Genomic DNA, 27,578 nt, shown 5'->3' with positions numbered 1-27,578 from the left:
CTTCAGAGTTTCGCTTCCTTCCGAAGCAACCAGCTTGGCAGCTCTGGATTGAGCCGGCCGGATGAGATGCATACCTACCAGGCTGCATGCCAATGCTTGCTGCTCATCTTCCAAATTCCAGGGTCCTGGTCATTGCGCCGCATCATGGCATGGGTTGCACGGTGGGCGGCCAATGGAAATTTGGCCGTGTTTTTTCCTGATTCCGATAAGTGAGTAGCATTTTTAATCCGACAGGCAGGGCCTGACAGATCCGTACCGTACGGGCCTGTTTAATCCGGGCTGAGGTCGGGTCCGAACCCTGGTGGCGTTTGACCAAGTCTGGATATAGTCTAGTTTTCGGACCTCGCTGAAACTACTATACGATATCGGATTGTAAATGCCCATTTTTATTGGGTCCAACGTCTATGCGCACCCTTTCTTCTTTTTCGTGTCAGCACATCAGCGCGGCACACGCTCACGCACTCTCGAGGCCCGGGCTGACGGCCAGACAGCACGCCAGGCACTTGCCAGTAACGGCAGTGCGGCTAGAACAGACTGGAGACAACAAACGTCAGGGGTAGACAGAGTTGAGTCGCGACACCATCGACGATAGAGCCGGAGGCTAGTGTCATTAGTTAATACGAAGCTTCAGCTCACCCACCGGAGCTCGCCACGAAAGGCCCACGATACGAGCTAACCTAGGAATTAAAACGATCCGTCAGAGGGGCGCCAGCTAATGCAGTGCACAAAGTGAGTCTCGATGCTATGACATGCGATGAGGGCCCATCGGCCAAGGCATCTGGACAGTATGGGCGAACGGACCGTCCGCGCAGCCCTCCCCCGGTCGATCATGTCGTATTATGACAACTTTGTTTGGCTACCACTGCGGTGGTAATACCGTAAAAACCCTTGCAGGGTCCAGCCAGCCTCAGGTCTGCTTCTATATCGAGAGCTCGCACCAGCACCCGATCTAATCTAGCTTCAACTTGCGAGAACAGAGCTGAAGCTGGTCTCGTTCCCAAATTTTTTGTTACCTGCGGCCTAGACGTGATGATACGAGGCTCTAGTCCCGCCTAGAGCCAGAAAGCTGCTACATATCAGGCCGCCCAAGATACATTGTCGTCTTGCCATAGGCATTGATAAAGTGGTTCCCACTACGATCCATCCGTCTGTCTTGTGTGGCGTGAACAAGTAGTGGATTTCTAATACTCTGTTTATTGGAGACCTCTTATCACACCACATAGCTCCCGGCGAAACGCTGTTACATCTATACCCAGCTCATCCCCCCCAACTTTTTACACATTTTGAAAAAAGGTTCCCCAGATGAACACGTTCGCTTAATCATTGCAATCCATCTGCGACTTGTCAAGCCAGCAAGACAAGAGCCAGCAAGATGGGGCTCAGCTTCCTGGGTCTGTCGGCGGTTGGCTGGCATGATATGACTGATTCCTGGTGGGATCAGCTCATTGCCGCCTTCCTTCTTGCCACCTTTGTCCTCGGATCTGGTTATATTATTTTCAATGTTATCCGGTATTTCATGAGGCGGCCATCCGTAAGTTGAATTATCACTCTATTACGCGAGTGTCACTAATGAATTCAGGGCGGGCGGATGACCGCAGTTTCTCGACCGGTTGCTCGATACCTTCAGCGGATGCGAAAGGACTATCCCACAAAATCAGCTTCTTTGGCAAAGTCCGCTGAAGAGGAGGAACTCAAGACATTTGGTGTATTTTTGGGCGGATTCACCTCGCCGCCTACGCTAGCACAACAGAAGATCTTGTCAAAATGGCAGGTTCTCGTTGTAGACCCATCGCAACCTGGTGTTGTTGACACTTTGTCGTCATACCCTTCAACTGCCAAGGAGATTTTGGCTCGCGTGGACGTATCGGCTGTTGTCGCAACAGATGCGAGTATTAGCAGCGAGACCGTTATCCGAAATCTGGAGACGGTCATCCAGACCTTGCGAAATGCCGCTACCGGTCCTTTTACCGGAATTCTTCTGGCAAACTTCCGCAAGCACTTCCACCCCGCTGTCGTTTCCGAGTTGGCTCGATTCGTCAGCACATTGAACTCGGAGCTCTGGCTTGAGCTTTCTTACCCCGAGTATCTCTCCGAGGAGGAGGCTACCGCGACTGATATGAACTTTATCCGTGGTGTCATTTACCGAAACGGAACCATGCGACCCGATGGCGACCGACAGAACTTTTTCCAGATGAACGAAATGAGAACTTGCATGCGTGCGGTCGCGGCTCAGCGCGCCGCCCATGGACTCCTCCTCATCATGTGGGAGACTGTTGAGGACGAGGCCGAGATTCAGTACGCTGTTGCCACGAGAACTTACAATTGGTGTGTTTTCAACAGTGCACTCTGCTGGGTTGGCCACAATGACTCAATGTTCAACGCCGACATCGCGGCAGCTCGCTCTCTCGAGGCAAAGCCTCTCGGCGCCTTGATGTGGCTGAAGAACGAGGAAAACATGAAGGCTCACGACACATGGCGAGTCAATGATACCATTGCCCACACTTCTCAAAATCACGAAGAGCTCTACGAAAGCCTCCGTGATTTCATCCCAGATATTTCTGCAAGATTACAACTGTCAGCCCCGAACAAGCTGAGGCCTGCAAGTCTCGAGAGTACAGTTTCCCGACGTAATGCGCCGGCATCGGTACTTGACGTGAAGACTGCTCGTCTGGCAGTTTTCAAGGACGAGGCTGGAACCGGCCTTGGTTGCTTCCAATTGGGCCACGAGGCCAACTTTGCCGACTTTGATGAGCTTCGTCGTGGCCAGGCCAAGCTCAAGGAGTTGGATCTCCTTGCAAAGGTTGAGGGCTCCGAGTTGGAAATGGCCCTCGCAGAAATTCAAGGTCTCCACGGAAGCGAACGCCTCTCCCCCACTGCCTCGCAGGCTGTCACCGCGTTGATTGAGTTGTTGAGCGCATCCATTGCCCAGCCCGAGAACCCACGCATTCAGGTCTTTTCCGGTCTTCACTCTGGCTTCCAGACTGACGCCGGTACGCAACACTGGGGTCTGTACGACGTAGAACCAGAGTCAGACCGCGTTGTCCTGTATCTTTCCAACAAGGCCAAGGACCGCGCTGCCACAATTCTCCACACCTTCCTGTCCAGCCGCCAATGCTCGCGGATCGAGTGCTTCATGGCTGAGCAGTCCATGGCTGACCGAAATGGCAAACTATCTCCTACCTGGAAACTGCCCGAACGCATCATATCTGATCTCCAGCAGCTCTCTCCTGCCGAGACTGTCCAGCTGCTCATGCGTATGCAATCCGACAAGGCCAAGTCCAAGTTCTTTGCCTCAATTTGCGACTGCATGGAGTACCAGCTATTGGATACTCCCATGCTCGCCCAGCAGCGTGCTCTCAACTCTGTTGCTTATCTGAACGGCGATGTCTCGATTGAGGACATGGTTACCTCTCGTGTCAACTGGCTCGCTGAGAAGGGATGCCACGTTCCTGACACTGCTGAAGCGATTCGCCTGTTTCAGGATGTTGATACCCGCCTGTACTCTGTTCTCATCGAAGTTGAAAGCGATATCTACTCGCGTCTGAGCAATGTCATGCAGCGCCTATTCCACGCTGATGTAATCGACGCTGGAGCCGATATTCTAGCGCTTGCCGTCTTCTCCGCCTTTCGCAAGCTGGCCCTGGACGAGGTCTATCTCGAGGTTATGGATCGAAACGTCTACCCCAACCACGCATCTGACCAGGCTGCCTGTTTCGCCGAGAACTTTGCTCTTGGATCGCGCTGCGACTCCTTCTTTGACATGACGCCTAGAGCTATCGGAAAGATCATTGCCGAACGGTACCGATCCTACTACTCCAAGTACCAACCCCCCAGGCGAGACGATGTCTTCACTGAGCTTCCCACTGCATACGCTGCCATGCAAGCTGATATCGACCCCGAGGGTGGCGAGGAAAAGGTCTCCTTTACATACCGCGTCACCTTTTTCGGTATCTTTGCTGTGCCTGCTCTCATCGACGTTTTGCTCCTGACTACCATTGGTCGTGGACTGTATCTGACGACCTTTATGACTTCGGAAGAGAAGACAATGGCGACCAGAGCGCTCATGTTTGCTCTCCTGCTCAGCGGTGCGTTTGGTCAATGGATCTGCTCTGGTGGTAGCTACTACTTCTACGCCAATGGCTTCCCCGCCATGAACTTGTTCATCCTGACCCGCTTCGCTGCTGGTGTCGCCGTCTGCATTCTGGGTGCCATCATTGGTTTCATCATTGTCATCTCGTCTCAGACCACCACCGCGGCACTCATCTTCCTGTTCTACTTCATCATGCTTTCCCTGTACATGTTGGCCTTGAACGCTCTGTCCATCTACCAGATGCCAGGCTCCGAGTTCTTGTCGGGACGAACAACCATTATTACATGCATTCCCATCTTGTTCATCTCCCCCATTGTCAGTATGGCGGTCGACAACGACATTACAGTCTACCTGCCTGTTCTCAGCGGCTTCTTGTTGATCCTTCTCTGGAGAGCCAGAGAAGTCATCTCTCAGTGGAGCTCCTGGTACCTCAAGATTCCTTTCGTCAAGGACTCCGAAGTCATTAGCTGGTACCGAGAGCATCTCGGCTCGGAGGCACACAAGCTTGACGGCCTTGGCGACAACCAGGTCATGCCAATGGCTCGTACTGCCATTCACGGTGTAGTCCTGAAGGAGGTCAACAAGTGGTTCTTTACAAAGTCCACCAAGGACCCTCTCATCAAGAAGCTGGCCGATGGTTACAACTCGACCATGTTCTTGATGCGCTGGTACTGCAGACACAAGCGATCATGGATGCCTCTCCCCTACAGTACTACCTGGAACTTGACGCTCAAGGCTGGTATGGAGAACATGACAAACATGCAAAAGGGTCTCAAACTTCACAGTGCTTTCCTCCACTGGAGATCGACTGGAAAGGATATCTGGTCCGGTCTGCTCTACTTTGTTGTTGCACTTTTGGACAAGTGGGCAGCTCTTGTGACTGGAGGCAATTTGGTTGGTCTGTCGGCTGCCAGCAGCGAAGTCTTCCGCCTGGGAGTTGGCTTTGGTCTCTGCTACTACCTCTTTGGCGCTGTCGCCCTCGATACCGTGTCGCAGCCTCTCTGGACTGCCGCCAACGAGAAGATCAACAAGCCTATTACCTCTCTCGAGTCGCTCAAGCAGGCCAACTTGGACGACATCCTTGCCAGACGCAGACTTTACTGGCGTTCGCTTTGCAAGTTCTTCTTCCTTCACCTGTGGGGCGCTTCCCTCTTTGCCTGTCTCATGTGGGTCTTTCAGTCTTCCAAGGACGATGCCATCATGTTTATGGCTTATATCGGAGCATACTCCGGTTTGCTGTGGTATCAGTACAACAAGATCTTCTGCGGCATGGATGGTGCCAAGCCCCTTGCCTTTGCTTCCATCATTGGTCTGCCCATTGGTATCGCTCTCCACCTTAAGCTGCCAGAGTGGGCATACAGCGGTGTCGCTTCTCTCGCTGTCGCTACCTGGGCCGCCTGCATCTACTCTCTCTGGATCTCCAACATTGGAATGCCTACCTTTATTGACTGGAAGACCAAGTACAGGTCGCTCAAGACTGATGACACTTCCTCTCTGGTAATCACCTACTCTGCAAGCAGCCTCGAGCCCCAGCCCGATCTGTCTCAGACGACACTGAAGCAACTCTTCCAGTCCTTCACCTCTCTGGACCCTGAAGACCGATACACCCTGGATCCTGCCAAGCACCCTGGCAAGCGTATTCTCGAGTTGCTCAGTCTTCAGGAGAGATCAAGAACCCCTCCAGTCCTCAAGGCCTCCTTCCAATCTGCTCAGAGATACCTCGCATGCGTTGCTCAGAGCTGGCTGGCTGGAGATGTGGTCATTGAGCTTGTCTCGTCCCGCCACATGGCAGCTGGAGACCCCAAGGTGCGATCAATCAGCCGCAAGGCCGGAGATGTCATTCACATCATTGTCATCCTTGGTCCTGACCGAGTCAACGATGAATGGACCCTGAATGTGCAGCGCCACTGGAGAGTCATTGCCGAGGCAGTGGTCAACTCTTTCTCGGAGCTCCAACTTGGCATGACGCGTGGCGAGGCAACTCTTACTGAGCTCCTGGTGACCGATCACTCTAGCAGCCATGAACTCTCGATTCCAGAGGGTGTCAAGCGCCAGCTTGAGGTGTGCCCCTTGGAACGCGCTCGTGTCCTGGCTGCCGGTGAGACCACCCTTCTCCGCTACGTCCTGTTGGGCATTGATTGCGAACGGGAGTGGGAGACACTTCCCGAGTCTGTCCGAAGCTTCTTGCTGAAGCGCTGCTGCGGCAGCGTTGGTACTTTCACCAATGAAGTCGAGAACTGGATTGCTACCAAGATCAACTCTCAGGACCCTCGGGACATTGACTCTCACATTGCTAGATGCGATCTCGGTGCTGCTCTCACCAAGAGCGTTTTGGCATATGCCAAGGCTGTCGAGAGCCGAGGATTTGACAGGGAAGAGTCCGAGTACATTACTCCCAGTGATGCCAAGAAGCTGTTTGGAGCGCCTGTTGTGCCCGAGAAGAAGTCTGTCTTTGCCTACCCCAAGAAGGTCGTTTCCACCTTCTTCCGCGGCCTCAACCTCTGCATCAAGTTCTTGATCATTTCCCTCACCGCCGATATCGAGTACCAAAGAGAATTGGACTTTGTTCTCCGCGATGCCCACCCTGTTGTGCGCTGGCCCATTATGGTTTTCCTCAACACCATCTGGTCTTACTGCCGAATCCTTCAGACCATTATTGTGCCACCTGTCCTCTTCCACCGCCACGAGCATGTTTCCAAGCTTGAGCAGCTGATGCGAGGCATGACAACTGTTCTCGAGAAGAACCGTATCGTCACTGAGACTTTCTCTGGTCCGTCAAGTTGGTTCTGGAGCACTCAAGCTGATGGCACGCTCCGTGTCGCACAGTACGCTGGCAAGCACGATTCTGAACCAACCGAGTCGAAGAATCTCAAGGCTGTCAACACGTACAACAACAAGCTTGTGCTGCAGGAAAGAGAAATTTACAAGAAGGGTCAAGTCGCAAACGTCTACCGATACGACTACGACACTCCTTCCTCCAAGCTTCCTCTCCAACGTGAATGCATCCGAGGAGACTTGGACGGTGAAATTGTTCAGTACGATCACCGTGGCTACATTGCAAGTGGTTCTGCCATGAGAGGCGAGAATCGTGTTAACTGGAAGTTCTGGTACCGCAAGAATGCCAAGCACGAGGATGAGCTCCTCTGGGCCGAGTATACATTTCCCCACATCACCATCAAGGTCCTCTGGAGTATGCCTCCTCGCAACCCCCAGAAGAAGTTGGACCAGTGGATTCCCTTCTCTGTCGTGACCGAGGCAACCTTTATCCAAGGCGAGGATACATACCACGCGTCCTGGGATTTTGAGCACAAGTTCCATCCCGAGGTCTCCGTCACTCTCAATGGTAAGCCCATTGACACTCCTGCCATGATTGAGGAGGATTGGTTCCACGTCCTCAAGAAGCCCGAGAACTGCAGCTTCCTGAGTGAGAACCCCCTGATCTCCTTCTCCTCGATCAAGACCAACCCCGTCTCGCGAATGCTCGGTCTCAATGTCAAGCGCTACCCTATCCCTACTGCTGTTGCCCGTACCCAACTCTGGAAGGCCTGGAAGGATGGTCGCGAGGTTGATGCTATCAGTGCCCGTTGGCTCGACGAGAAGCTCCTGCGTGCTGATCGCATCATGCGCCCCTACTGGAGACGTCGTGACTTTGGACGTCTCGAGGCTGCCAAGACCTACATTGATGAGCAGGCCGATACCATCATGGCCAGAGTCGACGTCGACCCTCAGATCAGTTCCTGGGTTCACATTGCCTTCAAGATGAGCGATTTGTACTCCTTTGGTCAAGGTGGAGAGTCCCGCATCAACACCCGGCACTTGTCTTCTCAGCTCATTGACGGCGAATATGATCTTCACGTTCTCTGCATGGATACCTCTACCTGGCCCAACGACCCTGGTGGTGTTTCCGCGTGCCGCAGAGATATGGTCAACGATCTCAAGACCATCAAGTGGCACGTCCTGGCTGAATCCGCTCACGATTATGGTGTACCTCGATTCCAGATTGAACGCAACGTCCAGTCTCTGACCATCTTGCCCCTGTGGGGTTTGGACTTTCTCAACCCCATTCACGGTGTTTTGGAAAGCAGTCTTGACACGGCTGTCGTGCAGCGTTCATTCGACACGCACACGGACGACATCATTAGAAACTTCCTGCCGATCCTCTCTAGCTTGGTCAAATGTTCCCGCACAATCAACCTTACTCGCGAGCACGTCGAGGAGGCTACTACCGCTCTCCTCAACCTCAACACCTACTTTGAGACCTCGCGCAACTGGAACGATGTCTGGAGTCACCCCGTTGTCAAGGAAAAGTGGCGCGAGCTGTGGTTGAGCGAGGATGTCACCGATGCTCTCAACATTTCCAGCTGGTGGGAGTTTGAGATGCCTACTATCAAGCAGCTCGACGATGCTCTGAACCTGTGGTGCCGTTACCTCTTCATCATTTCCCTGCCTGTCCCTGAGCACATTCCCGACGTTTTCCAAGCCTCTCACCACTTTACGGGTGCTACCTACGGTATCGTGTGCAAGCAAAAGAGAAACGTTTCTCTGCACATTTGGGATCACTGTATCAGCTTCAGAGAGTTCACCACCTTTATGAGTTCCGCCGTGTCTTTCGATGCTCCCTTTGTCAACAGCTCCCTCATCCAGCTTACCCATCTCAGCTGTGTTCTTCTCGAGCACCACGCCGATGTCGTTCTCCCTTGCTGTGACTACTTCAACCCCGGCTGGGAGGAGGAACTCGGTACCGCCGAGGGTGCCATTGAGCATCGCCGCACCTTTAAGCGCAAGATTGACCCTGTCGTCAACGGTATCTGCAACATGGAAAAGTTCGAACCCACCAAGGAGATCAAGACTGACCAGCCTACTGTGGTCATGTTGTCGCACGTCCAGTACGCCAAGGATATCAAGAACGCCATCATGGCCACGGATCTCATTGTGAACAAGTGGGGCTTCAGAGACTACCGACTACACATTTACGGTGACCAGGAACGTGCTGCCACCATTGCTACAGAATGTCAGGAGCTCATCGCCGCCAAGAACTTGCAGGACCACGTCATCCTCAAGGGTCTTGGTAGCCCGTCCGTCGTCCTTCAGGATGCCTGGCTGTTCCTGAACTCTTCCATCTCCGAGGGTCTTCCGCTTGCCATGGGTGAAGCTGCCTTGACTGGTGTGCCCGTCGTCTGTACCGATGTCGGTGCATCATACTGTGTCGTCACTGATCGTGCCACTGGCAACCGTTTCAGTGAGGTCGTACCACCCAACGACTCCGAGTCCTTGGCTCGTGCTCAGGTCAACATTCTGGCGCTGCTCGGTCGCTGGGCCGAGCACGCCGACGATGCCCCAGGTGATGAGGTGCCCGTCCTCGAGTACCCCGTGCCCTCGCCCGAATCCGTCAAGAAGGTCTCGGAGCGCATGTACGCCAAGCGCGAGTCGCGTCGTGCCCTCGGTATGCTGGGTCGCCAGAACGTGTTCAACAACTTCTCCTCGGACCGTTACCTCCGCGAGCACGAACAGATGCTTTGGATCGGCAAGCTGCGCAGCCCGGCTCACCGCGCCCGCACCAACCCCGGTGGCGCTGCCACACCTTCCATTCGCTCGGCTGACCTCTGGTTCACCAAGGAGGCCAAGTCTCCTTACGCCAGCTGGTCTAGACCTGTATCTCGTATTACCCCCGAATCCTGGATCTCCCTCACATCGGAAGATACCAGACGTGGTGGTTGGCTATCTGCCTCTTCCAGTACATACAATCTCAGTATGAAAGAACTGTTTACTAAAGAAAAGCCTGGAAAGTCGAATTTGTCAGTGGTCGAATTGGGCGACACACTATAAACTGTTACAACAAGAAAATTGGCATATAAAATTTCTGGGCGTCATGTAGAATCATTTAGCGATTGTTTTCATTTATACCACATCTAGAAAAGGATAATTTCATAATCAAGTTCAAAAAACAAAATCAATTCCCTTTACGTTACTGGTGCATGAAGTTTAAAAAGCAAGTTGATTGAAGCGCGCACAAACAAGCGGCAAGTGAAAATTCTCCCCGCATTACCCACAACCTCCTTCAGTGGCCTGCACCCGGATTAGGGGTGCCTCAACTATTAAATCGACCGCTCTGGCGCGTTTTACCCCTCTATTCATTATAGAAAAAATGTCCGCCGGGCACCCCATTGAAGCATTTCAAGTTCATGACTTGTAGTGCTTATAGACCTCGCCCTCATTTACAATCCACTGCCCAAGGACATTTCCATCAGCAAATGGCATGACTTGACTGGCAATCATACCTGCGACGCCCTTTTCGCGGTCGCACCACCAGAACAGGTTGGCAATGCCTGCCCACCAGGCCGTGTCTTTTCCGCGTCCCGTCATGCCGGGCTCCATTGTGAGCATGAAGCTGATGCCATGACCTTGAGGCGGATTGCCTGGAAAAAACATGTCAATCACAAGACTTTTTATTTTCCATTTCTGGAGACTTTTCACATTACCTTCTTGAGGATAGAGCTCGGGAATCGGGTTCGTCTGTTCGCTCTTGGCCGCGGGTATGCCCTGCCGGGCAAAGTTGGGCAGGTCGGGAACCTGATTCTTCCACATGTCCTCGACCGTTTCCCTCTTGAGAATCTGCGCACCATTGGGGTGCGTGCCATCATTGAGCAGCGCGACCAGGACCTGCACGTAATCCCGGGGCCGCCCAAAGGCGCCCGCGCCGCCGCTGTGCAACAGCCGCGCCTTGTCGGCCTCGGTCTCGGCCAGGAGGGGCTCGCGGTACATGTGGTCCCTCTCCTCGGCGCCGGCGGAGCTCTGGCTGCTGCTGCTCCCGGGCCACTTTTGGTGCATGTACGCCAGGTCGCGCTTCATGTCGTCGGTGGGGAACATGTTGATGCCGCTCAGGCCGAGAGGCTGCATGATGCGCGTCTGGATCCAGTCGTTGAGCCGGGTGCCCGTCGCGCGCTCGAGGACCAGGCCTGCCCAGTCGATGCCCACGCCATATTCCCACGTTGTGCCGGGCTCGTGAACCAGTGGCATGCGCAGAATGTCGCGCTCGTCGCCGTGGAAAACGTCGTAGCCGATGGGGCGGCCAAAGTCGCGGAGTTTGGTGTTGAAGCTGGTGTGATTGTGAATAATTTGGTCCTTTCACTTATAAGAGAAGGAGGTTCTTACAATTCATACGCAAAGCCGCTAGTATGACTGAGAAGCATGCGAAGCGTAATATCCGTCTTCTTCGGGTGTAGTTTTCCGTCATCCCCAATCACCTGGACTTTTTGGAGCTCAGGACAGTGCTGATAGACAAACTCGGCATCGTCGAGCTTGACCGCGCCCTCTTCGACGGCCTGCATACAGGCAATGGCGGCGAGCAGCTTGGTACAGCTCGCGAGCCAAAACACCGTGTCCAGGTCCATGGGCGCGTCGTGCGCAATGCCCTTTTTGCCCGAGGACACGGCGGCGATTTGTTGGCCGTCCTTGCCCACGGCCACGAACACAAGGCCGGGGATGCCTGTGGCGGCGTCGCCCGTGACGCCGTCCAAGTTCTTCTGAATAGCTTCTTGAGCTTGTTGGTTGACCATGATGATTGACTTGGGTTTGTTAAGTTACTTTAATAATTAATGTTTCTTGTTCTATAAGCTGTATATAAAAGGATGATGGTAATATGAAGCTCTGAATAAATGCTAGCCTGGCCCAAGTTGCCAACGATTCGAACCCCTCTCGCCCAGGTCAACCCCGCACAACCCCTTACAGACACAGCCGAGGATGGATTGGAAATATTTAGAATATCCGATTCAAAAAGAGTAATGATATGATCCATACGTGTACAATGTTTGCGTGGCAGAATTATGTGATCTATCAAATGGAGCGCGTCGACTCACTGCCAATTTTGGTCTTAGTCATGACAATAGGCGGACCACATGCATGATTGGGACTATAGTGGTCGAAAGGGCGGTGATGCAACCGCAAAAATACGACCTCGATTACATAACCATGAACTCAACAACATTTGGTATAATGCATTATGACTTGCTTATTTGTCTTTATATTACCTACACAACGATTTCTCGTCCGTTTGAGCTTTATTCCTGCTTTTCCGCCTTTCCCAAATTTGCAGGATTATGATCCCCGATCTACGTACCGCCAGCTCATCGCGCTGAACAGGGACTGGATAGCAGGCCCCTGAATAGCTCAACCCACTAGCCAAGGGTCGTATAGCACGCTAGCAATTAACCTTATTAAACCCCAGTAATACCGGGCCGCTGGACATGGAATCGTCCTTCTTGGCTCTGTTCCTTTTCAATGCTGCCAATTTTGATCTAGAATATTAAAGGACGCAGGGCTGGGGGAAAGCCCCTTGTAAACCTCCAAACTGGGACTGGTCAATTCGCCAAATAACGCCTAGGTATGTATGTATCGTCCGTATGGGTGCCGGTTTCCGCCTGTGCCGCAGAGACTGGAAAATCACGTGTACAAACAATATTTATTTGATGCTGCCTAAAAGCTAGACTGGAAGAAACCTGAGGAAATAAATAGGCGAGCGGCTCGCGATGTCTCATCTCTTCTGCAAGTGAGATCTACCAAGGAAAACACTCGTTTCTTGAGCCCCAATCATTCGCTCGTTCATAGGTTGCATACCCTGTACACCCGTCTAATTTAGCTCGCCAACAATGAAGTCTGCAATTGCCGCCATTCTGCTGCCCTTGGCCTTGGCAGCCAACATCAATTCTCGCCAATCGACCGATATAGAGTTCGAGATAAGCGGTTTCACCGCGTCGTGTATGAAAGAGCAGGACTACTGCGAGTATGTCCTTCCTGACCCACCCTAACCAGTCGCCACGTAGAAACTGACCGTTGACACGATACAGTTACGGACTGGGCAAGATTGTATCCAGCAACAATCCTGAATTCGGCGTGGGCTGCGACGTGCCCGGGACAAGCGCCAACGGCACTCTGCCCGCGGTCCCCGAGACGCAGTGCGGCACGTACAAGGTCACGGTCGACCGCGCCGATGACGGCGGACTGCTCTTGACGGTGTATTCCGACAAGGATCGCGTCAGCGGTACTCACCACATTGTCGCCAGCGACCTGACCATTGATGTCTATCAGTCGTACACGGGCGCCACATCTTTTACTATTGATGCCAGTAGCAGCGGGTCGTCCTCCACGCCTTCTACGACTATTACTGTTGCAACAACGACTTCTAGCACCACTGCTGTGGAATCGACTACGACGTCTGCGACCACTACCGAGTCTTCTGGGTCGGCTACGGGTACGACAACTTCGAGCTCGCCTAGCTCTTCTAGCTCGACCGATACCAGTGGTGCGATTCGCAAGAGAATACCTGCTGGTGTTGTTGGTGTTCTCGGTCTAGTCGCTTTAATGTTTTAGACTTGGACAGCTGCATACTTGATATTATCTTTTAGACCTAGTCATGAGTATACGAAAGATATGTAATTAAATCATTCTGCGAAAAAAAGAAATGACATTGAGCATATCTCGCATCCATTTCCTCAGATTAAGCGAGATTAAGTCATTGGAAGCATGATGCGATATTCCTTGACGTATTACACGTTTCTCATGACCGCATTTCTCTGGCATCGGTCTTGAACAAAATATCCATCATAAATATTCACAACAGTAAAGCTGAAATGAACGAATCAGAATGGGTAAGGCGTCGAATGGTTGCGCATTTGCAACGTTCAAGGAGGAAACGTTGTTGTAACAACTTTTTCAAAGATTTCGATTATATCCACTTCGGTTCCGTGCTTTCGCAGTATGCATGCACCTTGGGTGAGATATCGATCGATTTATGCCGCTAAGCCATGCCGTAAAGGAGGGAGGTCCGCTCCAAGTCCAGGCTAGTGTAGAAATATACACGCAAGCAACAACACCTTGACTGAGAAATCAAAGGAACAAATGATACAGGCAGAAAAATGTGTTGAACTTGGTAGTTGATGTGGGTTGCATTCCTGTGCGTGAAGCGGGATTCTCATTTGGCAGGTTGCGCTGCACGCAGTCCTGGAATTCCCGGGCCAACCCCAGGACCTTCGCCACACTAGTGTGTACCTAGGTATCCCAGGACCCAAAAATCAGCCTCGCTCGCCAGAGATACTTAATGTACATACCTACCCACCCATGCCACGCCCCTACTGATATGGATTATTTTGTTCCTCACCAACCATAAGTGAGGAGTGCCATCATCCCAGCCGCCTTGGTTTTGTGGGAGAGGGGCATAAGCCGCCTGAGCCCTATTGTAATCAGGCACCCATGCAGCATACATGCGAGATGTCAGCCTATGAGAACAATGTTGGTACCACGCTGGAAAATGCGTAAAGAGGGGAAGTTCAGCTCATGACATTATTGAACGATCAGCTTTCTCGCGACAAAAAGGTAGCCAGATGCGACGAGTGAAAGAGGCATCTTGAGCTGGTATTCATTATTAAACACTATCCGAGTCACTCGCAGGCGGCCCGATCCCTCAAATTCCAACGGATACTCAATCACGTCCTTGCGCAATAACCTCCAAAAAAAAAAAAAAAAACAACACAAGCCAAAGGCTCGCATCAAACATGACACGACTAAATACAGCGGCCTTTAATCGTGCTATCAGGGAAAAAGAATTTGGAAAAGCACGTTTGATTCTGAACGATTGGGAGGGGTCGCTAGATGAAGTCGACTGGGATGATGCAACGAAGGAAGGGACGAAGATGACGGCATTGTCCTGCGCTGCGGAGGCTGGCTCTATGGAGCTCGTGAATTCACTTCTTGAAAGAGGTGCAAATGTAACTGCGGATATTGTTGGCCGTGGTGATGGCGAGGGGCCCGTGGTGAAAGCAGCCAAAAATGGGCATATCGACGTTGTCGAGCTTCTTCTCAGCAGAGGAGTCAATGCTGACTTGGCGTCTGACAGCCCCGCGCTCGAATGGGTAGCTAAAGGCCTTGACTATATGTATGATAGGGCAACCGAAGCCCGTAGCTATGATATGGTGAGACTCCTCGTTTCACACGGCGCCAGAGTCGATAATAGCCGCGGGTTCAAATTGTTGGCTGAGGCGTCTGCAAAAGGACATCTTGACATTGTCAAGCTCATGGTTGAAAAGGGCGCAAATGTAGAACGTGACAACGAGTTTGTCGCATTTACGCCTTTGTCATCAGCTGCTAAATTTGGACATCTTGACATTGTCAAGTTCCTGGTTGAAAAGGGCGCAGATCCGAACTGTCACGACTATGCCTTTCATACGCCTTTATTTTTAGCTGCTGAACATGGACATTTTAGAATTGTCAAGTTCCTGGTTGAAAAAGGCGCAGATCCGAACGGTCACAAGCACGGATATGGCACGCCTTTGTCATCAGCTGCCAGATCTGGACATCTTGAAATTATCGAATTCCTGATCAGAAAGGGCGCAGATCCGAACCATTCAAGCGCATATGGCTCCGCATTATCATTCGCCAGTCAAAGCGGACATCTTGATGTTGTTAAGTTGCTCATTGAAGAAGGCGCAAATCCAGACGCTTCAAACAATCACGATCAAACACCGTTTTCATTAGCCGCTAAATATGGACATCTTGAGGTTGTCAAGTTCCTAGCTGGACTAGGTGCAAGTTCGGACAGACCAGATAAGAGTGGCCAAACACCGTTGTCATTAGCCGCTGAATATGGACATCTTGAGGTTGTCAAGTTCGTCGCTGGACTAGGTGCAAGTTCAGACAGACCAGATAACAGCGGCATGACACCGCTGTCACTTGCTGTTAAAAGTGGACGTTTTGAAGTCGTTGAGTTTCTGGCTGAGAACGGTGCAGATCTCAAGTCAAGTGCTGGCTCAATCTCGTTATTCTTAGCTGCAGAGAAAGGATACATGAAGATCCTTCAGTTCCTGGTTGGGAAGGGCGCAATTCTTGACTCTGTCAACCATGATACTGAGCAAACTCCTCTTCTCATTGCTGTTGTCAAGGGACGCATGGAAATCGTCAAATTTCTGGTTCAACGCGGCGCAGATCCAAATCTTATAGACCGTTCTGGCCAAACTGCCTTGTCTATCGCCGTTGAGAATGAGAATTTTGAAATCGTCGAGTTTCTGGTTCAACATCGCGCAGATCCGAATCTTCAAGTTGCGTTTGAGGAAACCCCCTTGTACGTCGCTGCCAAGAGTGGGAATGCTCAAATCGCCAAATTCCTAATTCAAAACAATGCCGACCCAGATGCGATATGTTCAGTGGAACGAATGCCCTTGAGATTCACTGATTCGGCTGATTATAATGAATTTGTTCAGCTCATACTTGACCAAATCCATGGGCGAGTACCTGGAGGAACAACGCGCCCGCCTGAAGGATCTCTTATCAACAAATACAAAGATATCGTGGAGTGTATGCATAATGGAATTACCCCATCATCCGGGTACAACATACATTCATGGCTTTTATGGGGAGCTCGATATGGTCAATCGGCCGTGGTAGATAGTGCGATCAACGCCGACGTACAACTTGACATATGCAACACGCACGGCCAAACATCGCTATCATTTGCAGCGAAGTATGGGCATCACGATATCGTCCATATTCTACTTGATCGCCAAGCACGCGTCAATTCCATATGTACGAGTGGCGAGAACCATGGACGCACGCCGCTTTCATTTGCTGCTGAAGGTGGTTTTTTAAGCATCACTGAGCTACTGCTTAGTAAAGGCGCCGATCCAAACATCAAATCTATAGGCAAGAATTGGATGGGTCAAAATCCTCTATCCATTGCTGCAGCAAGAGGTCACTGGGAAGTTGTTCGAGAATTACTTTCAGCTATTAGCCCTGGACTTGATGTTGCGGATGCGGCAGGAAGAACACCTCTATGGTGGGCTACGTCGTGCGGCCACGCGATTACGGTGGAGAGAATCTTGCATCATGGCGTCTCCGTAGACCTACAAGACAAAGACGGCGTGACAGCTCTGTCCATATCCGCAGCCAATGGCCACGATGAAGTGGTGCGACAACTGATCGGTCGGAGCAACCTGTCTATCAAAGATAACGAGGGCCGCACAGCGCTTTGGAGAGCTCTTGTAAATGGACATACTGAAGTGGCCCAGATTCTTATCAAGAAGGATGATATCACATTACACTGTTTGGTACAGGCTAAGGATCTGACATCAGCCCGAGTCTTGCTTGAGAATGGATACGATGTGGAAAGAGTCAATAGTGAAGGCTTGACCCCTTTACGCTTGGCTTTGTGCCTCCGCGACTCTGATTTTGCAGTATTGCTACTGAAACACTCAGCATCCTCCAGGAATATCTCAGTCAAAGAGTGGGTTGACACCTTTGCTGGAAATCATTCTGATATTCCAGAACTGTCGGTGTTACAAGATGGAAGTGGACAGCTACGTTTACTCCAAGATAATTCTTCTACGACACCCACGAATGCGAAGAAGACTATCAAGTAGGTCATCACGGCTCAGGCTTTTGCCCGGACATGATTGCTGAATCACCCTTGTTAGAGTGTATCGAGACGAGGCGTTATGGACTAGCGCCCCCCTCCAACTCCCATCTCTCCCACCTGAACCGTACAAGATGCAGATCAATATTGACCAAGGGTCAGACAAATGGATCATGCTTCAATTTCCAAGTCATGATAGTCAAAAGCATTTCGGTTTTCCCGGGATACCAAGGCTTGTTATTGGATGGAGAGTCCCGCTGCCAGCCGAGGCAGGCGAAACAATGCAACCCGAACTGTTCTTGAGCACGTTGCTAGACGTCTGGATCCCAGAAGATGATATTGATCTTTTCCAGCAGTTTCTACAAACCCTCAGGGGCAGATGGTACGAGCTATGCAATCTCGTTGATGAGCGTTTTGTACAATGTGTAAGTAATGAAAAGACAAGACTGGAGAGCAAACTCAATGCATATTTATAAAAGCTAATGTATGAATATCGAAGCGATCCGATCAACTTCAGGCAGAGGGTAGAAGTCCAGAGATGATGCGTCGATTGGCAAAGGATGCACAAAGACTAGCAAATCTACGACTCGCCTTCCGGGGTCACCTTAAAACTTCCCGTGACTACATCCTTGCCAAAGGAGCAAATTCAAGACATAGTGATTCTGCTCGGGAGCTGTTACTTGATCTCCAAGATAAAATTGGTGGTCGGCTTACTGACCTAGAATCAACGATCAAGGAGCTGTTGCAAATTGTAGGTTGCATTGCCAATACCATCTACATTCGAGCTGACCAGTCCTAGGAATTCTCCTGGGCAGCGATTACTGAAAGCAGAATCTCAACAAATCTGGGACAAAATGTCATGCTTCTTACATATGTAAGCATTTTCTATCTGCCTTTGGCATTTTGCGCAGTAAGTCTTCCGAGTCTACAAACAGACCTTGTTTGACATTCTGCTCTCAGGCACTTTGGGCCATTCCGAATCTGTCAGAACGTGCCACGTTGAATTCCTTCATCATCACGTCAGTGGTTGTCGGGGTAGCTACCTTGCTCATTGCGTTTCATCTTGAGAACATTGCGTCGCTATTTCGAGGGAAATATTCTCAATGGAGAGAAAAGGTCGTGGAGGACATGCACAAGGATGTGAGGTGGGAGACTAGGGCAGATGAGCTGCAAAACTCTCTACAGACACGGAGTTCCCCGTCAGAGTGGCTCCTCGTGATCTTTTTGCTTTCGCAATTGATACGCAAGCTTAAAGGGGAGAGAAACACTCAGAAAGGCCAGCCACAAAGCGTTTGATCGCGATTACGTCAACCAGGCACGCCTCAACCATTCAGGAGGCGTCAAAAGGGTAGTGGGTGGCAGTGGGTGAGCCATAGACATTGTGTCAGCAGTCTACTTGCCGTTCTATGCAGATACTTTGCCGGGTGGATTTAATGTTGGTGCCAAGTTTTGATATGAGATTGCCTGGTCTGGAATGAATCAGCTGGCTGTAACTTTTGGACACTTGTTTTCATCTAGTTCCGTTGATGAAAGCTCCTCAGATGTTTAATCTTCATCCAGCCACCCTCCTCCTCCCTAGCATGCGCCCGTGCTTCATCAATGGCGCCAAAAAAAAAAAAAAAAAGGTTATCTTGCCGCTGCCAAACATACTCAGGTCCGCATCACCATAGAACCCGGCACTCGCCAGCCCATGCAAAAACGTCGAAGTCGGCTCCTTGTTTTCGACAACAGCCCTGGCCTCTACAGACTCGGCCTCGGTAAGCTCACGTTCCGGATCGATCCCCAGCTCTGCTGACCTTGCCTCCAGATCCTCTCGGTAAAAGGGCTGACTAACTACTGCCTCGTCTCGCCTCGTGATACAGAACAGGGTGCGGCTCCGGACGCAAACTGGCTCATAGGTCACGGTAATCGCACACTATGCAGGCATGGACCACGGCGCGCTTCATCTCGGACCGGGCCGCGCAATCTCGCGCAAGGTCTGCCGACGCGGCCGGTGGGGATACCAAATCATGTACGGGAGATGCCGCTCGGGAGCTGTGCGGATGCGCGCAACGTCGTTGGGCATGACGTAGCGTGCGTTGATGGCACGTGCAATATTGCGCCGCGCGCCCGTGCTATCCAGCCGCGTTTCCATTATGGCGTCTCCCGTTACAGTCTTCCCCGCGGATCATGTGCGGGCGCTGCAGGCGGCGTAACGGTCAATATTGCCCTCCCAAGCGGCCACGAGGATTAGAACATCTTTGTTCACAACGGGGAGATCCGGCGGCGGCGGCGAGTAGAGGAGATGGGCGTGCTCTGGCTTGAGGGGCGGGTCTTTCATCTAAACACTCTCTTTCCAATCTTGCGGGCCGCCGTCCTCGGTCATGTTTCAGTGCTGGTGCGTCCCATCGGCCGTGGTGGTGACATCTAGACTCGAACGGACGTCAGTGTTGTTATTCAGACGTGCCAGTCATGGAGAGCTCATGCTGATGCGCCTATTGTAGTCATCCATCACCGCGTACTTGACAGGACTTGCCATAATAAGGCCGAAAATTGGTTGCCCAGTAGCCGCATTGTCTCGCGCCTCTTCCGCGATGAACACGTCCGGCAAGAGCTGCAGCGACTCATAAAGTGCTGTATACACGGCCACGGCACAACCAATAGTCAGTTCCATTCTTCACTGTGGACTAGCCGAAGAGTACAAGTCAAGTTTTAGCAATGATGATGACAATGTGTGGAAGATTTACGAGGATCTTGCCTTGCCCATAGCTATGTTTGATACTTTACACTCAATTGGACCTGCTCTGATGCGTATGATTCATGATTGATCACATACAAGACGAACCGCCAGGTTAAAAACAATAGAGAAATTTCATTGCCACCATTATAATCCTTACGTCATGTAATGATACCAAAGATGTAGTGAATAATGAGGATTTTGTCCATCGCGAGTCTGCGATTGTTTCCTAAAAGCATCCATCGTAGGTGTCACTCGAGAACTTGAGATCATCCTCTTTATCCAAGCAAATATTGGTATCGAGCTCAGGTAAGTCATGGCAAGAACCAGGCGAGTTTGGCCCATAACTACCATTGCCCTGTTAGCATTCACGATTGTACGACCAATACGTCACTATTCACTTACTATGTAAACTGGGCGCCGACAGCCCTGATCTCATGGTCTTGTGTTGCTTGTTCACAAGTGATTGATGTCGTCCTGTTAGCTTTTGAGCGCCTCTTCTTGACTTTCTTCGTGTTTGTGTCCCCGCCCGTCGTTGCAGTCGTACTGCACATGTCTAGATTGTCGCCGTACTTGTGATGATGAACGACTCTATAAAGCGTCTGGTTAGCGACATGGAAAAAGAAAGCGTGGTACCGATTTCAACGTACGTTTTGGAGCTAGTCCAGGCACAACAGAATACGTTTATTGCCATCTTGTTGAGTGATGAGTAGCCTAATCATGTTGCAATATCGACGTCGAGATCTCCACACCTTCGAGGTCTTATATCTACCATGAAATGGCAGAGTATGTAGAGCCTTCATTCTGACTTGATATTCTTTTCGAGAACAGTCATGCAGGTTTGTTGTATTAGCATCAAGTCACCGAAGGAGAGTCATATTATGATTGGTTGGAATTTGGACACAGAGGAATTAAAGCCAGGCGAGTCTCTGCAAGGACCCGCGGGGGCTGTTTTCTAGGCAATCTCTGCCGATCGTTCCATGTATGTACTGGGAAGCGCTGCATTTTTGATTGGCTGGAAATTGGACAAATGCAGGTGTCGCCCAGCTAAGCATTATGCAGGCAAAAGAACGGTAGTTTTGATTGGATGGATTTTGGACATTTGTTTTGAGAACCCCGTATTCTTGATCTGAGTGGATGGCCTCGGTGCCCAGACTTTTGAGCCAGCTCAAAGTGGCGACGGATGAGGCAATGCACGCCAAATAGTAGAGCCTTGCATCTATCATACGTCTGCATTGGCAAAGACGTTGCAGCAGTAATTTCGATGCGTCGCAGATCTCTTTTGCACAGCCTACAGATTTCGAGATAAGTACCCGGCTTCCCTACATACTGTCGTCTTTCAGTATTAGTTTTCCCCGCCCTACTTTTCCCTCTCTAGAGTTCATGTGAGGTTCGATGATACTACAACAATCGCCTTTAAGTCATTTTCTACCACAATCAAGACCACAGTGCAGTATAGACGAGGCGCACGCATCTCACGCGTCATGTCTTCCTCTACGCAGGGGCACCCGTTGTCCCTACCTGAGCGACCGCGTGTCATATACGCTGGTGAGCCAAAAGACTACACTCTGTGGGATAACCACAAAGAGACACTGCGTCTTTTGTATCTTACCCAAGACCAAGCATTGAAAGAGGTCAAGCGGCAGATGGAGGCAGATCATAGGTTCCCCATATTGCCGTCAGTGCTCCTATATGTTCCCATGCCTTCTCAGCTAACCATGTCTCTCAGTCTAAAACAATATGAAACCGTTTTACTCAAACATTTTGGGTTTTCCAAGAAAATCAGTCGATCAGACTGGGGACCAATTGGTTACCATGTGGAGAGGCGGGTGCTTGCTGGCAAAGCCAGTCATGTTTACCTTGGGGAGAAGCTATTGCCAGCTTCCACTATCGAGAGGGAGGTTCGCAGGTATAACAAGAAAGCTCACATCCGGTCCAGGATTCGTCAATGTATGTCACTATTTGTTCAGAGAATTGCAAGTCCCCATGTCTAACCTTCCCGCTTAGCTCTCTCGCCGCAATTACCCAGGAATATCACGATTAGAACGCCGTCTCCGCAACCAAGACACCTCGCGACAATACCAGGCGACCATACACGCAGCATATCTCCCATATCGTCTGGCACATTTGCACTTTTGGCTCGCACTCCAGAATACTCAGTGCCCCTGGATATCTCCAAAGTCATGGATGTGAATATTCGTACTGAGTTGATAAATGCCATACGACTTCGCTCCCCATTCACAAGCTTCGTCTGCCTTCTACAAAATTTGAGTAAGTGTGCAACTGTTGTGATGTAAAGAAGCTATTCTCACCCTAGCATGTAGTGACGCCGGTTGCCAGTACCTCAAGCCAATTCTCAGCTACGAGGACTGATCTGTGGATCAATGAACGTGGATCCTGCAACTCTGACTTTACAATGCCTGATGATTCATTATTTGCGCCGCTCACACCCACGGGTCAATCCGAGCCTGGGCGCTCTGAGAATCATCTGGATAGTCAAGGGTTGAGCCGCCTCAGGCATCAACTTCAGGCTGTCCACATTGGTGGAGCCCTGACGCTTGATTCGCTGCTGCAATACTGCTTTATCCTTTCGAACGGTCAGGAACCTGAACCGCCGTTGCTCAAACAGCTCCTCGATTGGATCGCGGCCTCAGCCGAAATCTCAGTTCTCAAGAACTTTTTTTCCATCAAGTCTCATACAGTTCTGGCCGTTTGGGAAGCTTTGATGAAGTCTGCCATCAATTTAAAGCGCCAAGATGTGGTCATGTTCTCATCGATGTATCAATATTGATTGGTCGCACTCAGTGGATCATACAGAACCCTACAGATATCCTCTTTTTTGCTGTGGGGACAGGAGCAATATCCCTAGTCAAACGACTCCTGGATCTCGGAATACACCCAGATCGGAACGAAGGTACCAGGATAACTCCGTTAGGAAGAGCTCTATCTTATTTCAATTACGATATCGCAAGTCTCCTCATTGATCGCGGCGCCGACGTAAACCGACAATCGTTCCAAGGGTCTGACATTTCCATACCGTTGTTTCCTCCCATATTCTGGCTGTTTGATGACAGAATGCTCCATGTGAATGAGGAGAGGAAAGCTAATTGGGGCCCTTCACTACATCACCCAAGACTTTGCTGTCTCCACCTTCTTCTCAGTGCAGGCGCCAAGGTCGACGTTGAGAATGGCGATACTAGTATACCAAGATCTCGATTTTCTCCGCTCAAGCATTAACCATGCTTCTACTTAGAGGTGCACGAGTCGTCACATTTCGATAGAACAAGAATATCTTATAGCAGTCATTTGGCGCTTGCTTTTTTCCTGACATCCAAACATCTATATCTACAGGCCTAACTTTATCGCCAGTCATTGGTGTGCGATATGCTACTAGTCATGTCATACGGCAATCATCTTATCTCAACCTGGTAGCCAACGGCTGGTCCTCGCACGTGCTGTAGCAATTAGGCGGAGCGCGGAATGTTTTCTTCCACTCGGCTTCCTTCTCCGGAGTCATGTAAGCACACGACCCCCTGTCCTTCTTTACCAAGCCGTTGGCACTAGGGCGAATGTCGTCCTCGAAGATCTCGATCGGAATGCCAACCGACACATTGGCGTGTGGATAATTTGGCGTAGCCAGGATCTTCATCGGGTCAGTATGGAGAGTCTCAAGGAGGAAACACTAGGCAGGATGCGAATCGTTGATGGGCATGGCGTTGTGGGGAAAATAATAGCAAAAGAGGTCAGAAGACGTACCTTGGCTTCGATAGGCGCTGCAGCCAAAAGCATTTGCAGTTGCTCATGAGAATAACCCAGTTTGCCTAGGTAGTTCATTGCCGAGTTGGCAGCGTGCATATAACTCGTCTGACAATCAATTAGCATCACTGACCAAAGGTCAAAGCGATTAAAAGACGCACCGTGGCATTGGCTTTTTGCTGCTCGCCGTATGGATCGACCGAAAGACCATGAAAGATGACTTGGCTGCGGTACTGTACTTCCGTCGGGCTGGGGATGACAATGCGGGCGCGCATGTCAAAAAGCTCGACGCCATTCTTGATGACTTCAACCTTGAGGGTGGCGATGCCGGCCATTTCAATGGCGCACGATGGCTCGCCGTCGCCGAGACTGAAGTGGATATCACCCACGGAGAGGTTGGCTCCCTCGATATACACGGGCAGGTAGATTCGAGAACCAGAGACGAGGTTGCCAGCGTCAATGTTACCGCCGTGCTGTACGAGTTAGCTACTGTCCTCGGTCCACAATAAAAAATTAATGCTCCTGTTCATACCTCTCGAGCGGGCTTGGTCCTCGCGCCCTCCTTTAGAATCCGGGTCATGAGGTCCTCTGGAAGATCTTGACCAACGTAGGCGCCGTACTCCTTGGGAAGCTCGGCAAAAAAGGTGCTGCCCTCTCCATGACCCTCTCTCTCGTTCAAGACCTTTTCCCGGCGGTTCCACTCGTCCATGAGCGCGTAGGAAGGACATGTGCCAAAGACTCCGCAGTGAGGCCGGCCGGCAAACTCGACCCCGGCGACGTGGCGCGAGGTTGTCTTGATGCCGTTAAAGTCCCAGATGGACTTGGCCACCCGCGTCTCCTTGTGGTCGAGCGGTCCCTTGCCGGGAGCCACGGCAGAGAAGCCCCACATGCGATCGGGAAAGGGGACCACGTCGTAAATGTCAATCGCGAGGACATCACCAGGTTGGGCCGTCTCGACACGAATGGGCCCGGATAGGTGATGGTCCCTGAGATAAAGGTCAGCTGGGTCCATTTTTTCTGGACAATTCGGCGAGTCCGCTGTGCTGTTGACCTACTGATGCCAATTATAGTTTTGAATGTCATCGGCACAGTCATCGTTGGCAATGGCGTTACCGCAAAAGTCCATGCATTCGACCTTGAAGATGTCTCCACTCTGTATTGTGGCGATGGGGCTGTCGGACTCGGTGTTAGCCTAGGAAAGCGCCGTGGAATCCAAAGAGACTATAGTTGGGACGCCCCAAATCGTGTCCCTTGTGGCGCATTACTTGCGGCAACTTACGGAATTTCGGGGTGCCATCGAGTGTGAATGTTCTTCTCTGTCAGAGGTGGCTTCGATGGATCGACACTGATGATAGTCGGGATCTCTCTAATGTTGGACTTTGGTTGACAAGACATCCTGGTGGAAAAAAAGTGTTTGATCAACGTTGAGTAACTAGTAACGGCTTGTGGCTCTATTGCATTGATCAAGTCTTGGATACCGAAGATGCTCTAGGGTATATGTAGATTCTATGATTAGCCAACCATCATCATACTACATACCTAGGCACAACGCACGACACGGTCCAAGAATAACACCGTCCTCGGCCAACCATTGAGGTGTCTAGTAGCCTGTGTCATTTTTAGTACACCCGACCTTGACAGATTGAACCGTGTTAGTGATCCAAACTTGGTCTTTCATTACGAAATCAAAAAAACGTTTGTATCTATACATATCCCTCACATGCCAGAAGTTAAAATAAAGAAGATTGGTCTGTATTATAAAATGGGTATATACGCAGCAGGGATGGAAAGTGGGTATGTATTTTCACTGATAAGCCCTGGAGAGGCGCGGCCCCGCACATCGGTCCGAGCTATCCATTGGAGGGCTCCGATACAGCGGCCAAGGCAATCTTTTAGTGGTCCAATCACGGACTACAAAATGATCTTTACACGGTCCCATCCATTTCGAGTACCTCCTGCAAATCATCCTGGGTCATTTGCCGCACTAGGTTAGACGTGACGTCCCACTTGGGAAATGTGAATCGGTCTTTCTGTGTACGGCGATTATGATGGGTGTGCGATGGATTCCAGGAAAGACTGAGTCGCAAGCCGATTGTTGATGGAGAGCGACTCAAAAAATCTCGCTCCGGACTAGGCCTTGGCGTACAGCATTCACGCAACCACAAAGCGAGGATTCCGCGCCAACTCGAGAAACTTACACTATAGTCATCGTTCCTCCAAAACCATCACGAATACCTGAGACAAGTATGCCAGTTGTTCAGCCTGGAGGATTAGTCCTCATCACTGGGGCATCAGGATTCATCGCGGCGTAAGTTCCAACCTTGTGGCGTAAATCGTTGGCAGTTCCAGCTGTTGCTGCTCATCATGTTTTCGAGCTGACCCGATGATAGCCACACGATAGGTGTTTTTCTTGATGAGGGATTTCGCGTTCGTGGCACCGTTCGCAGCCAAGCCAAAGGAGAATATCTCAAGAATCTGTTCAAGAAAAAGGCGGGTTCTTTTGATTACTGCATCGTGGAGGATATCTCAGAGGTAAGCTCACAAGTTGAAAGCACTGGTATCGGAAAAAGGGGAAAACAAGAGCAATGATAAGCTCATCTTGTGTAGCCAGGAGCATTCGATGAGGCAGTCAAAGGTGTTGATGCGGTCGCTCACATGGCAAGGTATGTATGCGACTGCAGCACATCCAAGATTTCCCACAAGAGATGCACGTATGCTCATGGTGGATAGCCCCTTCCATACCAATGCCAATGATTTAGATGAACTGTTTGTTCCCGCCGTCCAAGGAACGGTGGGAATATTGGAATCCCTTGATAAGCATTGGTATGTTTCTCCATTACCAGTCACAACAAACTTCCAACTTCTGACCTTGAATAGCCCCGGTGTGAAGCGCATTGTAGTAACATCGTGAGTCCTGAAAGCAAATCTGTATGCTGTCAGATCCTGGGTTCATATCGAGATATCATAGGTCAAATGCTGCCATTACGGATCCTTCGCGGAAACCGTCAAGCGGGTGAGTTATGACTCGAGATTGCTGGGCCTATAAGGACGATGGGCTAAATTAAGGGTAACAGACCCATTCTATTTACCGAAAAAGACTGGAATGAAGCGAGCGTCGAAACGTGCAGGTTGCACGGAAAAGGAGCACCCGCCATGGAGAAATACAGAGGTAAGTGACACAACTTTGGTACCACTGTCTAGCTCGAAACATGTATTAACACTTCACTTGTCAGCCAGTAAGGTGCTCGCTGAAAGGACCTTTTGGCAATTCTTCAAGGATCGCACACCACAGTTTGACGGCGTGGCTCTCAATCCGCCCATGGTCTTTGGACCGCCTATTCATGAATGCGAGTCCGCAGACCAGCTAAACACGTCATGCAGTCAGTCATATCCCCGAATCGAGGCAGACCTGTACCTGTTTCAGACGTCTTGTTTCGCCTTCTTTAATCCAAAATTTGCCCGACCTAGCATTCCAGCTAATATGTACTTGTCTTGCAGGCACTTTTTACGAGTGGCAGTTGGGCAAAAAGTCGAAAGATGATCTCAATGTCATGGGGAGCTGGGTAGACGTGCGGGATTGTAAGTGGACACCCGCCCCCCTCCAACTGCCCCAAGTACTC

General features: G+C 50.8%; 9 protein-coding genes across 9 annotated transcripts; 6 read left to right on the top strand and 3 right to left on the bottom strand.

Moving 5' to 3' along the window:
* Nucleotides 1-1,372: 1,372 nt before the first annotated feature.
* On the top strand, nucleotides 1,373-9,916 carry PFICI_11154 (uncharacterized protein; the record flags this gene model as incomplete). The annotated part of the gene is made up of 2 exons (XM_007839735.1): nucleotides 1,373-1,531; nucleotides 1,580-9,916. 2 exons carry the CDS (start codon nucleotides 1,373-1,375, stop codon nucleotides 9,914-9,916), a joined length of 8,496 nt encoding a protein of 2,831 aa, XP_007837926.1.
* Nucleotides 9,917-10,270: 354 nt separating this feature from the next.
* PFICI_11153 (uncharacterized protein) lies at nucleotides 10,271-11,646 on the bottom strand (the record flags this gene model as incomplete). Its single annotated transcript, XM_007839734.1, has 3 exons — nucleotides 10,271-10,506; nucleotides 10,570-11,186; nucleotides 11,243-11,646. 3 exons carry the CDS (start codon nucleotides 11,644-11,646, stop codon nucleotides 10,271-10,273), a joined length of 1,257 nt encoding a protein of 418 aa, XP_007837925.1.
* A 1,089-nt stretch (nucleotides 11,647-12,735) lies between these two features.
* Nucleotides 12,736-13,456, top strand: PFICI_11152 (uncharacterized protein; the record flags this gene model as incomplete). Its single annotated transcript, XM_007839733.1, has 2 exons — nucleotides 12,736-12,869; nucleotides 12,934-13,456. The coding sequence occupies 2 exons, from the start codon at nucleotides 12,736-12,738 to the stop codon at nucleotides 13,454-13,456; spliced, it is 657 nt and encodes a 218-aa protein (XP_007837924.1).
* Nucleotides 13,457-14,637: 1,181 nt separating this feature from the next.
* PFICI_11151 (uncharacterized protein) lies at nucleotides 14,638-17,493 on the top strand (the record flags this gene model as incomplete). The annotated part of the gene is made up of 1 exon (XM_007839732.1): nucleotides 14,638-17,493. One exon carries the CDS (start codon nucleotides 14,638-14,640, stop codon nucleotides 17,491-17,493), a length of 2,856 nt encoding a protein of 951 aa, XP_007837923.1.
* Nucleotides 17,494-17,620: 127 nt separating this feature from the next.
* On the top strand, nucleotides 17,621-18,782 carry PFICI_11150 (uncharacterized protein; the record flags this gene model as incomplete). Its single annotated transcript, XM_007839731.1, has 4 exons — nucleotides 17,621-17,911; nucleotides 17,986-18,237; nucleotides 18,286-18,396; nucleotides 18,447-18,782. The coding sequence occupies 4 exons, from the start codon at nucleotides 17,621-17,623 to the stop codon at nucleotides 18,780-18,782; spliced, it is 990 nt and encodes a 329-aa protein (XP_007837922.1).
* Nucleotides 18,783-20,431: 1,649 nt separating this feature from the next.
* Nucleotides 20,432-20,756, bottom strand: PFICI_11149 (uncharacterized protein; the record flags this gene model as incomplete). The annotated part of the gene is made up of 2 exons (XM_007839730.1): nucleotides 20,432-20,549; nucleotides 20,608-20,756. 2 exons carry the CDS (start codon nucleotides 20,754-20,756, stop codon nucleotides 20,432-20,434), a joined length of 267 nt encoding a protein of 88 aa, XP_007837921.1.
* A 1,862-nt stretch (nucleotides 20,757-22,618) lies between these two features.
* On the top strand, nucleotides 22,619-22,993 carry PFICI_11148 (uncharacterized protein; the record flags this gene model as incomplete). The annotated part of the gene is made up of 1 exon (XM_007839729.1): nucleotides 22,619-22,993. One exon carries the CDS (start codon nucleotides 22,619-22,621, stop codon nucleotides 22,991-22,993), a length of 375 nt encoding a protein of 124 aa, XP_007837920.1.
* Nucleotides 22,994-23,617: 624 nt separating this feature from the next.
* PFICI_11147 (uncharacterized protein) lies at nucleotides 23,618-25,353 on the bottom strand (the record flags this gene model as incomplete). Its single annotated transcript, XM_007839728.1, has 6 exons — nucleotides 23,618-23,845; nucleotides 23,959-24,066; nucleotides 24,120-24,431; nucleotides 24,491-24,944; nucleotides 25,014-25,130; nucleotides 25,238-25,353. 6 exons carry the CDS (start codon nucleotides 25,351-25,353, stop codon nucleotides 23,618-23,620), a joined length of 1,335 nt encoding a protein of 444 aa, XP_007837919.1.
* Nucleotides 25,354-26,204: 851 nt separating this feature from the next.
* PFICI_11146 (uncharacterized protein) lies at nucleotides 26,205-26,547 on the top strand (the record flags this gene model as incomplete). The annotated part of the gene is made up of 2 exons (XM_007839727.1): nucleotides 26,205-26,266; nucleotides 26,349-26,547. 2 exons carry the CDS (start codon nucleotides 26,205-26,207, stop codon nucleotides 26,545-26,547), a joined length of 261 nt encoding a protein of 86 aa, XP_007837918.1.
* Between the last annotated feature and the right edge of the window lie 1,031 nt (nucleotides 26,548-27,578).

The sequence above is a fragment of the Pestalotiopsis fici genome (genome assembly GCF_000516985.1).
Source record: "Pestalotiopsis fici W106-1 unplaced genomic scaffold PFICI_Scf_8, whole genome shotgun sequence".
In the NCBI taxonomy this organism is placed as follows: domain Eukaryota; kingdom Fungi; phylum Ascomycota; class Sordariomycetes; order Amphisphaeriales; family Sporocadaceae; genus Pestalotiopsis; species Pestalotiopsis fici.
Note: the sequence above shows the minus strand (reverse complement) of the source record. Positions and strands in the feature narration are given on the sequence as shown.